The sequence below is a fragment of the Fusarium oxysporum genome, chromosome 8 (assembly GCF_000149955.1).
Source record: "Fusarium oxysporum f. sp. lycopersici 4287 chromosome 8, whole genome shotgun sequence".
Taxonomy (NCBI): Eukaryota; Fungi; Ascomycota; class Sordariomycetes; order Hypocreales; family Nectriaceae; genus Fusarium; species Fusarium oxysporum.
In genome coordinates this window covers 3,720,347-3,734,100 of record NC_030993.1, presented here as the reverse complement: position 1 = coordinate 3,734,100, position 13,754 = coordinate 3,720,347, and the positions used below count along the sequence as shown (strand labels likewise).

At 47.8% G+C, this 13,754-nt stretch overlaps 9 protein-coding genes and 1 non-coding gene across 10 annotated transcripts; 6 read left to right on the top strand and 4 right to left on the bottom strand.

Moving 5' to 3' along the window:
• Positions 1 to 342: 342 nt before the first annotated feature.
• On the top strand, positions 343 to 1,276 carry FOXG_15767 (uncharacterized protein; the record flags this gene model as incomplete). Its single annotated transcript, XM_018395884.1, has 1 exon — positions 343 to 1,276. The coding sequence occupies one exon, from the start codon at positions 343 to 345 to the stop codon at positions 1,153 to 1,155; it is 813 nt and encodes a 270-aa protein (XP_018256181.1). The 3' UTR covers positions 1,156 to 1,276.
• An 819-nt stretch (positions 1,277 to 2,095) lies between these two features.
• Positions 2,096 to 2,179, bottom strand: FOXG_22133. Its single transcript has one exon. It is a non-coding gene; the product is annotated as a tRNA-Asn (tRNA).
• Positions 2,180 to 2,708: 529 nt separating this feature from the next.
• On the top strand, positions 2,709 to 3,356 carry FOXG_15766 (uncharacterized protein; the record flags this gene model as incomplete). The annotated part of the gene is made up of 1 exon (XM_018395883.1): positions 2,709 to 3,356. One exon carries the CDS (start codon positions 2,709 to 2,711, stop codon positions 3,354 to 3,356), a length of 648 nt encoding a protein of 215 aa, XP_018256180.1.
• Positions 3,357 to 3,575: 219 nt separating this feature from the next.
• FOXG_22132 (uncharacterized protein) lies at positions 3,576 to 4,244 on the bottom strand. The gene has a single exon (XM_018402530.1). It carries the CDS (start codon positions 4,139 to 4,141, stop codon positions 3,767 to 3,769), a length of 375 nt encoding a protein of 124 aa, XP_018256179.1. The 5' UTR covers positions 4,142 to 4,244; the 3' UTR covers positions 3,576 to 3,766.
• A 2,290-nt stretch (positions 4,245 to 6,534) lies between these two features.
• Positions 6,535 to 6,708, top strand: FOXG_22131 (uncharacterized protein; the record flags this gene model as incomplete). The annotated part of the gene is made up of 1 exon (XM_018402529.1): positions 6,535 to 6,708. The coding sequence occupies one exon, from the start codon at positions 6,535 to 6,537 to the stop codon at positions 6,706 to 6,708; it is 174 nt and encodes a 57-aa protein (XP_018256178.1).
• Positions 6,709 to 6,843: 135 nt separating this feature from the next.
• FOXG_15765 (uncharacterized protein) lies at positions 6,844 to 7,449 on the top strand (the record flags this gene model as incomplete). Its single annotated transcript, XM_018395882.1, has 1 exon — positions 6,844 to 7,449. The coding sequence occupies one exon, from the start codon at positions 6,844 to 6,846 to the stop codon at positions 7,447 to 7,449; it is 606 nt and encodes a 201-aa protein (XP_018256177.1).
• FOXG_15764 (uncharacterized protein) lies at positions 7,435 to 8,699 on the bottom strand. The gene is made up of 2 exons (XM_018395881.1): positions 8,469 to 8,699; positions 7,435 to 8,418 (listed from the first exon to the last, which is right to left on the bottom strand). Exons 1-2 carry the CDS (start codon positions 8,620 to 8,622, stop codon positions 7,577 to 7,579), a joined length of 996 nt encoding a protein of 331 aa, XP_018256176.1. The 5' UTR covers positions 8,623 to 8,699; the 3' UTR covers positions 7,435 to 7,576.
• A 298-nt stretch (positions 8,700 to 8,997) lies between these two features.
• FOXG_15763 (uncharacterized protein) lies at positions 8,998 to 10,015 on the top strand (the record flags this gene model as incomplete). Its single annotated transcript, XM_018395880.1, has 1 exon — positions 8,998 to 10,015. The coding sequence occupies exon 1, from the start codon at positions 9,008 to 9,010 to the stop codon at positions 10,013 to 10,015; it is 1,008 nt and encodes a 335-aa protein (XP_018256175.1). The 5' UTR covers positions 8,998 to 9,007.
• Positions 10,016 to 11,218: 1,203 nt separating this feature from the next.
• FOXG_15762 (uncharacterized protein) lies at positions 11,219 to 12,767 on the top strand (the record flags this gene model as incomplete). The annotated part of the gene is made up of 3 exons (XM_018395879.1): positions 11,219 to 11,429; positions 11,474 to 11,856; positions 11,904 to 12,767. The coding sequence occupies 3 exons, from the start codon at positions 11,219 to 11,221 to the stop codon at positions 12,660 to 12,662; spliced, it is 1,353 nt and encodes a 450-aa protein (XP_018256174.1). The 3' UTR covers positions 12,663 to 12,767.
• On the bottom strand, positions 12,685 to 13,754 carry FOXG_15761 (uncharacterized protein). The gene is made up of 2 exons (XM_018395878.1): positions 13,322 to 13,754; positions 12,685 to 13,273 (listed from the first exon to the last, which is right to left on the bottom strand). Exons 1-2 carry the CDS (start codon positions 13,543 to 13,545, stop codon positions 12,856 to 12,858), a joined length of 642 nt encoding a protein of 213 aa, XP_018256173.1. The 5' UTR covers positions 13,546 to 13,754; the 3' UTR covers positions 12,685 to 12,855.

Sequence of the window (13,754 nt, the reverse complement as noted above, 5' to 3'; positions counted from 1 at the left end):
ACCAAGATTTATATATGATAAATTATAAGTTTCTTTAAGATTTAATGTATTTATAGACTCGACTGTTGGTATGCGCAATGACATTCGCCATAGGTCGAGGTGATCGTGGAGAAAAGCATTGTTTTTGGCGCGAAGGATCCGATCCTTGGCGAATTCTGGCGTCTGCGGGCAAAACTAGGAAATGTCACGCCATGCAGATCGTACAACGTTAAAAAAGATCCGATCCTGCAGGTTTGTCATCAATTGTGACATTACATCCCAGGTACAATGCCGAGGTTCCTACATAGCTCCCATGGTCAAAGGCTAATTGCTATATATCAGGGCGCCTATGATACAACAAAAATGGCTCCGCTTTCAGAAAACAGCTACTCGCTCGCAGAAATTACCGCGATTCTTCTGGACTTTTATCTGTTCTTGACAACACTTCACTATGATGCTCAGTACCTCAAACTCCCTCCAGCAGATGGCTGGCCCGGCATGGAACCCATGTTAAAAAGCCTTGGGAGCTCAGACATGGTCGGCCAGGTCATGAAGCGCATTCCCTACTTTGACAACGACTGCAAAGCATTCATCCACTACAAGTCTCGACCGGTAGACTATCCAACCCTGCCTCAGGATTGTTTTGAGCGTGTCATGTGGGGGAGGGTATCGGGATCAGATGAGATATATTCAGAGCGACGACAGATTACAATTGACATGCGCGATGTTTTCCCACTGGCTACTGGTCGCGAAGCCTGGGGCAAGTATATCTGGTTGAATGTAAGAGATGGGGAAATTACTGTAGAAGAACGCCTGATGCATGACCTCCCGCAAGTCGACCTAAAAGTATTTTTCGATGGGTTAAAGCAAGACTACATCACTCTGAAGCTCATCCCCTGTCGCGGACGGATCACTATCGAAGCCGACAAAATTAAAGAGCGGCCTGGCGGGGAGATCATCACGGAGGAAGAGGTGATTGCACAGGAAGAGGCATGGGGCACAGCTCTGGATATCCAGTATATCAGGCAGCTCTACCGGGGCTTCGGATGGCCCCTTGCCTTTAGGAGAGATGAAGCTTTTGATGCAGTCGACCAGCTGATGGACAAACTTGCAGAACATCGGGATGAATGGGAGCCCACGGAGGAGGATTGGGACGATGACGATCACTGGTGTTAATATGTCGTCGATTGATGTTTCTATAGGTCGATCTAGCGCCTAGCCACCTGTGTACCTTTGTTGGTTATAACCAGCTCTGCATTCGTGATAAATCCATCCATGGCTAAAAGTGATTTTGAACAGCTGGGCATTTTCTTGCAAGTCGAAGTAATATCATATGGTCGCTACAAGGATGACATCGAATTAAACACGTCTACTAGCAAATTCGATCTGATGAAAGCTATCAGTCCCCTTTGGAGAAAAGCCGCTGAGCGCACTTGAGTGAAGGCGGCTTCGATACCCGCGTCTCTCAGTCCGAGGGTTTCGGTTTTTGTTAAGAAATTATTTCAAATCGACTTGTTAGTGGACGAGTCGCACATTAGTCTGCAGAAAGGCGTCATGCCTGATCAAATTCGGGACTTGTCGCTTTAGTTTCCGAAGCCTTTTCAGTGACACCTCATTCTTGATTCGTCTGCGTAACAACTTGCTGTTGAGCAGGGTGCGGGGACTTTCACCCGATAGTCAGGTATGAATTTATATAAAAGAGCTAAAAAGCACAAAGATGATCCTCTTGTCTCCTTCCTCTCTAGACAATTATAATCAGCTTCAAGTGTATCCCTTTTGTTGTTAATCATGTCTATAAACAGTGCAAAGACCCTTAACCTTAAGGATAACTACGTCCAGATCATTAATGGCAAAGCTGCCCTTACCCAAAAGGCCCACCAGGGTATAAACCCGGCTACCCTAGGTACTACTAAGAGGCGACTAAAGAGGAATCGTCTAATAAATTGGGTTATCTTACTCAAGTTTAGACTTGAATCAGTTGGGCTCCGGCTAAGTTGCTAATTAGTTACAACTAAACCTAGCCCTATACTTTATGAACTGTATGGTAATAAAAATATTAAGAATTAGAGGGTAAAAGCAATGGCTAAGAAAGCAAAAAGAGAAAATAGTACCAATTCTCCCCCGGGAAGGCTCGAACTTCCGATCTCCCGATTGTCTATGAATAACAGTCGGACGCTTTAGCCAACTAAGCCACAGGGGAAATTCTATTATTGGGTGTTCGGGTTCGTACAGTGTCTCATAGCCGCTAGCGTGGTCTTAGCTTACCCTAAGCATTATTCACTTCCTCTTTGGGAACCACTAAACAGCCATATGTTTATGCGCAACAGCTCAGGCTTAGCTGTTCATTATTAATACGAGAGATAAGCCGATGGACCCGGATTCTGTTCTCTTTGTTTATGGGGTAAACGAAAACGTTTAGTCGCAACTAGATGCTGCCAACTTTGATTTAATTCAATAGATCATTTGCCTCGAAACGTCAAAAGAACATTGGTTAACCAAACAAGAAGTTCAGGCGGCACATAGGATTGGTGAAATTGAACGAATCTATTTCTCAATAAGTGTTCAAACTGGTTCTTTCAACCCATCTGGTATAAATGCTTTGTCCTGCCCGCCGTGAATTATCCTTTCCTACACTATCACATCACATCTCACCAACAACACTCTGCACCATCTCAAACCACAGCCTACTCTCACTATACATACAACTTCCATCACATCCATCACTCAAAATGCCTTCCTCCACTACCTCAGTCTCCGGCTCCGACGCTGGTCACAGCAGCCCTACCCCTTCACTTCAAAGTCAATCACCTCTTGTAGAGTCGCCCTGCAAGTGCGGCTCCAGCAAACCCGACAGCCCCAAGATCGCACTGGAGATATCAGAGGATCAAGATGATGTCTTTTCCGACGCTGTCGAATCTGTCTTTGAAGATGAATATCCCTCAAGCCAGTTCAAAGCCCTTCGTGCACGACAATACCTCAGAAAGCATTATAGTTTCTATAAGGAATCAGACTACTGCAAAGACTTTTACGGCAACTGGGAAGCAGTCAAGCATTCCTTCAGCTTTCTAATTATAATGGCGAATTTGTATAAAAAAGAGCAAGGTGAGAAGGATTGGCCTCTTGAGTGGGAGGACGAGAGTGCTTTGACTTTCTTCCTCGACAAGATTGTTGCAAACTGGATGTGGAATCTTTCAGATGGAGAAGTGGCTGACGTTAGGGGGCTAGCTAAGATCATGGGGAACTTGATCACGGTTAGTACTGACGATAAGGATGCTTTGAGAAGGTATCGGGGTGAAGTGAGTGATTTCCTTGCTGGTCTTCGCCCTCTTACTGACTTCGAGCAGGGAGTCGAGGAAGTGATCAAAGCAGAGGCTTAGGAGCATGCTCTTTCTCACGATTCTGTGTTTGTTATGACGTGGTAGGTAAGACAGCATAAGTATAGGGCATGGATCAGGCTAGGACTTTGACTGGAAAGAAGAAGGAGGAATTTGCAGCAATAGATCTATTGACCAACATCCATAAGGAAGGGCTATAGTGTCTAGTTACTTACAGCGTTGGAAGCCCAAATTAATCTTATTGCATGCACTTATAAGAAGCCAGTAGAACATCATTTTGCATTTCATAAGTGTATGCTTGTTTGTAAAACAAATGAATGAGGTACGTAACAAAGACATGGATTGTTCTTGGTAACATGTAAATGTTCTAAACCATTTTGCCGCGACTCGGAGCCAATAGCCATACATGTAACTCGAGTAATTCAGAAAACTCATCGCAGACTCAGTTACGTTCACCAGTTCAGCCCAATCAACAACCCAATACAAAGCGGCGCAAAAGACCAATGCTGCCACTCCCCATGTCCAACTACATTCCTCGCGACAAGCCCATCAGTAACGCACATGGCCAGCGCCCCAAGATACCCCAGGCTCATTAGCTTCCTATCCCCAGTAAGGCTGATGTTGAAGAACAAAAAGCTAATGACGAGATTTCGACATCCGTAAATTCGCGTAATTCCACGGACGAGTTTTCGCGCCTCAGGGTCTGTGGGAATTGGGTACTGGAAGGATTGGAGAGTTGCTTCAGGGCGCGTGAGGAGATTGATGCCGAAGAGGGCGGGGATGAGAGACACGACGTGTGTTGCGCGGTTGAGATAGATGAAGGACATGATGAGATGCTTGTTTGATAGAGAGAAGTTGAGGATTTTGTGTCGGTTTAATAGAATTCTGGTAGGAGATAAAAATTACTCGAAGGAGAATGGCGGAGATGAGACAGTAACGCCGTTGGCTTTGCGCGTCAGCACTAAATGTCAGCGATCCTATCAGTGGTCTCACGTAAGCAGATCAAGCACTCTGAAGCCTCAGGCTAAAATCTCCTACATCTTATTCTAGTTAATATGACGGCGATTCAAGTGATTTTAAAGTTATTGTACCGCATTCATGTCAATTAGAACAGAGCTGCTACAGTAAATATTGCAGTTTAGTCCGTGACCAGTGTCGTTTATGTAGCCCCAAACACCTTTACAAACCCGTCCTGTGTCAGCGAATTGTGTAAATCACCAATCCACAGCACGCTGCTTAACATTTCCCTACATTGTATCCAGCCACTAACACCAAGAACGTCACATGTCTCGCGAATAGCCTGCCGATGCCACGTTCGGCCAAAGTCCTCAAAAATACAGCCCCCAGCAATTAACAGCGCCCAGAGCAAGAAGGTCGAGTGCTCTCGACGGCAGGGTACAAACGTCTGAAGTGCCATCTCCAGATTAGTCGACAGGTAGGACATTCTCTTCCCTACCCCGGGAAGACTAAACAGGATGCTCTTGATATACATGAGCATACACAGCCTCAGAAGCTCGCAAGTCGATCGGGCGTTGTAGGAAAGACGGAGCAACCTGTTTGGAATAGTTGTGCTTATGGAGAGGAAGAGTTCTGGTGGAATGGGCGCGCTTTCACTAGCTAATCTGCTGTAGTGTTGCAGATCGGCCCATATGGAAAGTAAACGCCTATCTGATGTAAGGTTTCGAGAGTCCAGGAACGTGGACTCCGGAGCGAGATGGATTGAAGACTTTGGCATAAGTGAATCCCAAGATTGAATATTAGGAAGAAGGCGGGGCTTTCGACCTTCTGCCATTGATAGGCAAATCTCTATCCTGTACAGATCAGTCATATAAATTGGTAATAGAGGAAGCAAGTACCTTTGACACTTCATCTCCGCCAACGCTGCAGTTCCAAGAGGCGATATCCCCCCACGGAGTTCAAAAATGCGACATATCCCATCCATATGTTTCCTTGCAGTTTCAACATCTCCAAAACTAGACGCCGCCGACGCCAAGTTAACGATAGCTCCCACCGTCGCCATGGTCGTTGCGGTGCTTTTGTCTTGAAGACTCTGTTGTATACAGCGTAGTGTCTCGCCAAGATGATATCTCGTTAGTATACTGAACTCGACTCCTTGGCAGACTTCTCTAAATGCTGATGCTGTGAAGAGGATGGAGTGGAGAGATACTTCGTGCGTGTGCATGTCGCTGAGGCTGAAGATGTGAGACTCTGATTCATGGGCGACTTTCATGTCTATGGCGTATCGACAGGGTTTTGGCGTTGTGAAAGCTGGGGGAAAGTGCTGGATCAGTTTCTGGTTCGTTGACATAGAATTTGTAATAATACCTTGATACATTAACTCTAGCATATACGGTTTTAGCTCGACTTCTGATCGCTGTAACAAAAGCTCTGGTGCTAGCTTTCGTGGGATACTCATTGTTGACAGATTATGCTTGTCAGGTTTCTGGCCATTACATGGTTCTGCTGTTGAATCGGTACATGGTATTGATATGGAAGATGCACTCCTATCAGTCTCCATAGTATGCACCAGGCTTTTATCGGGATTCATCCGCTCTTGAGCCCGAGCTAGTCTGTCTGCGCGTGTATTCCTTCCACGCATCGCATGGCTGCGGATCTTTCTCATTGTGCCCTTGTCGGGCTTACCAGATGACGTGGTAACCACGAAGATGGCCATATTGTATAAAACTGGGTCGTCAAGCGGAATGTCCTCTATGGCAGGCGGTTTTACTAATCACATGCTCTATTTCTGAAGTTATTCGGTCTCGATCCATGTTGAGAGTAAGCACTTCTAGGTATAGAGTTGCCCGGAGTTCTTCCGTACTATTTGCCAAAAAGGGTTTAGAGGATCGTTCTTAATCGTGATTGGGCCTGTTCAGTAGCAAATGTGGCTTAGTCTCCTTTAGCGTCAGACTGGCAGTCGGCAATTCAGTTCAGTCTGTTCCTGACAAGTATTAATAGATCGACTGCCGCGCCAAGACCGTACCTTTTTCCAATACGGGAGTAGACTTTGCTTTCCTGGCCTCTTGGTGGCTTCTTCTACATATTAAAGCTAGAAATGCGTGTTAATATGGATCTGTAATATGGCGAGGTCTTTATAAATAGGTACAGCATCCTCTGCTGTATCTAGGCTTGAGCTTGATTAGCAACTACCTTCAGTCCAAGTTGTCCGTCGCTTTCATTCTTCCCATCACTCCCCTGCTTGCCTACTATTCCTAACACAATGTTCTGGACTAAAGAACAAGACTTCAACCCAAAATACATGCCCTCTCTAGAAGGAAAGGTCATTCTCGTCACAGGTGCCACCGCCGGTCTAGGCAAAGAATCCGTCCTCCAATTCGCACACCACAATCCCCAGCGCATTTATCTCTGCGGTCGAAACCTGCAAAAATCATAGCTCGCAGCCCAATATATCAAGCACCATGTCCCATCCGCTTCAATCAGACTCCTCCATCTTGATCTTGGCTCGTTTGCCTCTGTCAAAGAAGCAGCGCGGATCGTGCTCTCAGAATGTGAAAGGCTCGACATCTTGATGCTCAACGCAGGCATCATGTTTGTCGCTCTTGGTCGTACTGCAGACGGTTATGAGATCCAGTTTGGCACGAATCACATGGGCCATGCGCTCCTCACGAAACTACTTATCCCGTTGCTCAACAAGACAACGCGTATACCCGGTTCAGACGTGAGAGTTGTTTGTCTTGCATCCCATGGACACGTCTATCTGAACAAAGGCGGCATCAACTATGATACCCTCAAGACTGACGGCGAGTCAGTTGGTCTTTATCAGTGCTACTACCAGAGCAAGCTTGCCAACATCCTCTGGGCGCGCCAGCTGGCCAAGAAGTTTCCGCACTTCACAGTGTCTGCTATCGATCCTGGTCTGGTGAACACGGAGTTGTTAGTGAAGGCGACGGGGATGGTTTGGTACTTGTATGCAGTGGTGAGATGTATGTTGATCACGCCTGTGACAAAGGGCGTTAGGAATCAGCTTTGGGCGTCGGTTGCAAAGGGTGTTGTTAGTGGAGAGTACTATGAGCCGGTTGGGAAGCATGGCCTGGCGACTGAGGAGGGTAGAGATGATAAGTTGGCGGAGAAGCTCTGGGAATGGACTGAGAGTGAGTTGGCCACGGTTCTGTAGTAAATATTTTTCTATGCTGTGTTTTATTCATAGCATTCATTTCTTTTACTACATATTTCACAATCTGTAATAAACAATACACAGTCTTATATGCTTGGAGACAAACGTTCTAAGATTAACTAGTTGTCTATCGCTGTATATCCCTCAAACTTATCATGTCCCTGACAACCTGCCATCCAATGCTCTGATTATGCATTTTATCATACTCCCTCCCCATAAGCATGCACCACTTCTTCAAGAACCACGGTGCAGCTTCCCAGCTCTTCATATCCCAGGGCGGATAGGTATCCCTCATACTCTCACCCTTCTCATGCTTCAGTCGCCATATCGTCAAACCTCCTCGCTCGTATATATCTAGCTTAAGTTCCCAGTTGTTAAAGACATGGGGCATTGCTGCTGATAGCATGATTGCTCGCTCGCGGAGAAAGGGAAGAGGGATTAGATCAAGGCTTGTGTGGTGCGGGATGAGGATTTGCGCCATTGTTGGGCGGAGGTGAACGGGGATACTGGTGTTGTTAAATGTTGAGAGGATGTTTGAGCCTGCTTGTATGAGGGTTGCGTGATCAAGGGTAATTGAGAGGTTGGGTTGATAGAATGGTGAGATGTGTTCTACGCCGCAGTTTGCGATGACGGAAGGGTCTAGACCGAGAGAGACTGCATTGGTGAGGCATGATGTGAAGATGGCTGCTGGTGAGAATTGAAGCATGTTCATGTAAAGGTCTGGAAAGTTCGGCTCAAGCTTTTTGACAGAGTTGTTCTGAGATGATGGCGTGCTGACAGAAGTGTCGACAGTCTCCAGAAAGTCCTCATCGCATAAAGTTATCTCCCTCATTGACCTCTGCTGCCCAGAAGAGTCTCTCGATGAGAGTTCTTCTCGTTTTAGAAGAGGTCTCAGGCGCTGTCCGCAACTAGCTTGCGCTTGAGCCTTCTCCTGCTTCAGTCGTATCCTCTCTTGTTTTTGTCGCTCTCCTGCAAGGTCTTGTTAGTAATTCCTATGAGACAAATGGGGCGTGACATACTATATGCTTTCTGCGCCTGGCGATTCTGCTCTCTCCGCGCCGTAGTCAGAACGCGACGCTTGGCTGGTGGAGCGTTATCATCCTTGCTACTCGTCCGCTTTCGAGAGACTGCGTCATCTCTATTGGCCGAACCGTCTTTCACTGTATCGCGCATGGCTTGAAGATGGATTGATTGGACGTGGTTCGGTTTAATTCTCTCATTGGAGCATGTCAGATTCGAAATATTGGTTGTTTGGCGGAAGTGATATCATGCTAAGTCCGAAGTCCGTGGGGGGCGAATTGGCTTACGGTTTTTGAGCCAATCAAAAGCTGCTACGCCAGTAAGCGACAGCGGCTTACGGTCTCTGGCTCCACCCAGCGATTGAGGCTAGAGTCAATACAAAGGCAATAATTAATACGGAAGGAGGAAATACAGAAGTCAAAATTAACGCCGCAATGTATCTTATTATAAATATCCCAGCAGAATGCACCTCACAGCCATCTCCATCACTTCATCATTGACCAACTCAACACCATCTTAGTCACCATATACTCTTATCATGTCTACCAAGACCATCGCAGTCGTCGGCGCCACAGGCACCCAAGGAGGCTCAGTCGTGAGAGCATTCATCTCCCTACCCAACTGGCATGTCAAAGCCCTCACCCGCAGCTCAACCTCAGCCAAAGCCCAAGCTCTCCAAAACCTCGGTGCCGAGGTCGTCGAAGCAGACATGAACGACCCAGAGTCCCTCGTCAAAGCTTTCGATGGTGCTCACGCTATCTTTGTCAACACTGACTTCTGGGCTCCTTACACGACTGCTCTCAGTCAAGGAAAAGGCCAAGCTATGGCTCAACAAATCGGTTATGATACCGAGGAGCGGCATGTCAAGAACGCTGCTTATGCTGCTTCCAAGACAACTACACTTGAGAAGTACATCTACTCCGCTCTTGGCCCTATGAAGGATGTTTCCAAGGGAAAGTACTCTCACTGTCATCATTGGGAGACCAAAGCTGCGGCTGTCAAGTACATTGAGAATGAAGTGCCTGAACTGGCTAAGAAGACATCTTATGTATACATGGCTGCCTATGCTACGAACGCTTTCTTGTACCCCAAGAAGGATGCCGAGACTGGCGAGTATATCCTCGCAGTCCCTGCATCCAAGAACCTCAGGCTCCCTGTCATCGACATCGAGGGCTCAGCTGGATCGTTCGTCCGAGCCCTCGTTGAGGATGAACCCGCTGGAACAAAGCTTCTCGCCTACGACAGCGACTTGAACATCCTTGAGGCTATGGACACCTGGAGCAGAGTCACAGGACAGAAGGCTGTCTTCCAGTCAATGACCGAGGAAGAGATGCACAAGAAGACTGGTCTGCCTTACGAGGTGCTTGACGGAGCAGCCTACCTCGATGAGCATGGATACGTGGAGGGCGTCGAAGGGGCTATCACACCAGAGCAGTTGAGTAAACCTGTCAAGACGGATAGTTTCGAGGAATACCTTCGCAAGCAGGATCCAGAGACCTTGCTGTCATTTGGATACCGAATGCCCGAGCCTCCGGCGGCGAAGTAATTGCGCAGGGAAACGCTGGTGATAAAGAGGGTTGGGGGGCGAAAATACTAGACTACTAGGTATTCGATGGAGTGGACTGTGAAGAGGGAAGCATTACGAAGGATTTGATCGTATTTCCATAGCATCTATATCATAGGCTAGAATGCGAGAGCTGAAAGAGTTCCCTTCGAATGACCAATCGAATAAATTACGCCAAGTCCCCCATTGCAACCCCGAGAACAAGCTCCGCCCCGCAACGCCACGGAAAACGTCTTCCCGCGAGGCTTCAATAACTGCCGATAACTGAACTTATGCTTGTTTGTATCCTTGAAATCGGCCGACTTGCTATAACCTTGGCGCGGGCCCTGTTGGGCTGTGCAAAAAGGTCTTTGCGGCTTATGCCAAGGCAGAGATCGTGAGTTTTTGCACGCCCAACGTGGTTAGTGGTTTGTTTCCTAGATGAAGGATCTGCGCTGGCGTTTCATCTGCCGATTTTGGAGTATAATCTTTGGGGTCGGGGGATCGTTGATAGGGCGGTTTGGCGAGAATGGGCTGAGCGTCTATTGCTGTGCCGCGATGCTGAGATTAGGTTATGCGAATATTACGATGGGCTGCTGGGCTCATGATCTAATTTGCCCTGGAACCATCATTTATCGTAGGGTGAGGACTTAATTGTTCAAGCAATTCTACTCGACTTGAAGCTCGCTGCGCTGCCTGAGTGCCAAGCAATAAATAAATACTGTCGCCATCATGAGGAGCCCAGGCATCACTGGAGTCATATTCACGATTCAATGCAATTAATATCATTGAAACTGAGAGGACAAACAATGGACCCCAATCTAAAATTACCATTCTCTCCTACATTTCCTGTTCCTTTGCGGCGAAGCATCGTGAGCTTCTACTCCACTCCTCGTCTCAATCAGGGTTTAGTACGGCTCCTCCCGCGGCCGCCGGAGAGTCGGAGTGGCTTATTCCTTGTCCTCCGTACCAAGAATCTTATCTAGCCGCTTATCGACACGATTGACTTCATGCCAAGAGCCTCAGTGTAACAGCAAGCATGCTCGTGCCCATCGTAGGATTCACCATGTTAATTAATTACTCGCAACAATGGATGAGCGATCCATGCTCAGGTATTCTCCTCATCGTGCCATCACCATGATATAAACCTCGTCTTTGACCTCTAGTAATCACCTTCTTCACTCATATCCTCGCCACTCTCTCACAATGAAGTCCACTACCGCCATCGTGACCCTCGCTGCCGCCGTCTACGCCTCACCTCTCACCAAAAGACAGGACAACAAGGTCCCCGATGTCTGGGAGAACAAAGACACCCTCTGCAAAGGCTGGGTCCTCAGCACACCAGAGGAAGCCGACAGGCTCTGGATGGAAACCGAAGCCGGCGATCAACTAGATTTCTTCCTCCGTGAACAATGGGGTATGGTTCTCCGCCATTACGCGATGCAATAACTGACCAAGCAGAACACCAAAACAACTGGCTCATCAACCTCGAGGATCGAGTCTTTGGCGGTACAGATGGAAAGTCTGGCGCCGCGGGATGCAGTATTCTCGACAACGATTGCAGCCCCATGAACAACATAGAATGCACTGAACAGTATGAGAAATACGGTACCGACGACAGCCTTAGCAAGACCTCGTACTGGATATTCCAGGCTGCTAAGGGCATGCACTCCAAGTTCAAGGCGCTCAAGACCAAGATCACCGAGAAGACTATCATCAGCGGTCTCAGGATCGGTCAGATGGTGACAGACTTTGGCGGCAATGAGGATGACACTGGTGATATGGTCAAGTGGTTAGCTTCCGCCAGCACGATGGGCGCTGCTCTGAGTGGACTCTCTACAAACGTACATAATCCATCCCCCCTGCAATTACACGTAGCTAATCTCAGCAGGTTGGGTTCGCTGTCGGCTTTAACATCCTTGGCGGAATCTTCTCCAGCTTTGGAAACCTCAAGCAAGAGGAGATCGACCAAGGTACCATCTCAGCTGGCTTGGCCGATCTGTTCGAGGCAGCTGTTGACCGACTCGACGAGACCATGCGCATCGTCATGGGCGGTGGTACTGAGGACCAGTACAATGCACTCAAGACACCCAACCCGGATCCTTACAAGAAGCCCGTCGCAAACTTCTTCAACGGCGGTTTCTTCCTTCTCAATGACAACGCCGAAGCTGTGCAGATGGCGCTCAACTCTGTCTACGGCAACATCCAGCCCAAGGTTGCCAACAACGTCATGAAGGCTGCGAAGTTCTACCTCGTTGCTGATAAGCGCCGTACAGGCCGCGAGGACTGCGGTTACGCTACTGGTCGCCAGTGGATGGCTCTTAGAGAGGGTGAAGAGTACTGTTTCTACATCATGCGTCACGATCCTAAGCCTAACCGTGTTGGAGACTGGGCTGAGGTTTCGGGTGAGGTTTATCACAAGATGGCCAGCTATGGTCTTGGGAACAGAGAGGTTTACTACCGCGCTATTCTGGACTGTGCGCTTAATCCCAATGACAATGTTGACTTGGGAAGCTTGGTTGGTGGCAAGATTCCGACTTGTTACTTTGACCTTCCTGCTGTATACATTGATAAGGATCGAGAGGTTGGTTGCGGTGATCCTTTCACCACTGTTGAGTGCGATTATATCAGTGCCACCAACATCGAGTAGGGGAGGCGACATTACTGGACAGTTACTATTCATTTTGTATATATTGATTGCTTGTATTCTAAATCTAAGCATTAACCTCTGATTAAATATCCTATGTCTATGATATGCTGCCTTGATCCATGTGAAATGAGATTCTAGAAATAAATGCTGCATCTTAAGATCCCCTCTTAAGATTTCCTCTTAGGCTTCCATCTTAAGCCCTCTTAACACCACTTCCCCTCGGAACCCTGAACAACCAGTAGAAGCCCAGAGCGCCAGCACAGTTGACAAAGATGTACACCCAAAGCAATCCAAAGTGCCACCATCGATCGTCATAGTTGATGTTGAACCTATGCAAGAACTCCTCCGTCGTAGCAAGCGAGCAATACTTGCAAACATCAGTGGACGAGCGATCAAGAAGATAGCCACCAGCTGCCTTGATGAAAGGACCCATATAGTCACCGCAAGTCATGTTGCCAGGGACAGCCATCTGGAGAACCTCGTTGTCTGCGCACTTGACATTGGAGCCCCAGACACAAGTCGACATGATACCACCCACGATGTAAGTCGCTGGTGAGACGCGATACATGAAGGTCCAGAACTTGGGGATATCTTTGTAAGCGACACCAACACTGCAACAGTCAGCATATGCATGATAGATCCAAGGGAGAGTGACTTACCCGCAAAACGAGATGGAAAGCATCCACAACAAGGTCGCGATGACACCAGCTTCTTCAGCAGTAGCGATACAAACGATGGCTGCGTGAGAGAAAGTACTGGTGAAGAGCATGAACATCCAAAGGTACAAGAAGACAAGGAAGCCTCGGATGGCTTGATCGTCGGAAGTAGTGTTGCGGACGAAGCCGACGGGGTAGTACCAGGTGAAGTAGATAAGGACAGCCATGAAGGTATTCCAAGCTGCTTCAACGAGGATGTTGGACAGGATGTATGCTGGAACTTGTCAGAGCGCGCTTTGAAGTGATGAGGAGAAGGACTTACTGTTCCAGCGGTAGATCTTGGATGGACGCTCGCGGACTTCATATAGATCACGCTGGGGTAGGAACATGGGCATGATCTGATCGCTGAGACTCTGGAAGAGAACCATGTACATGA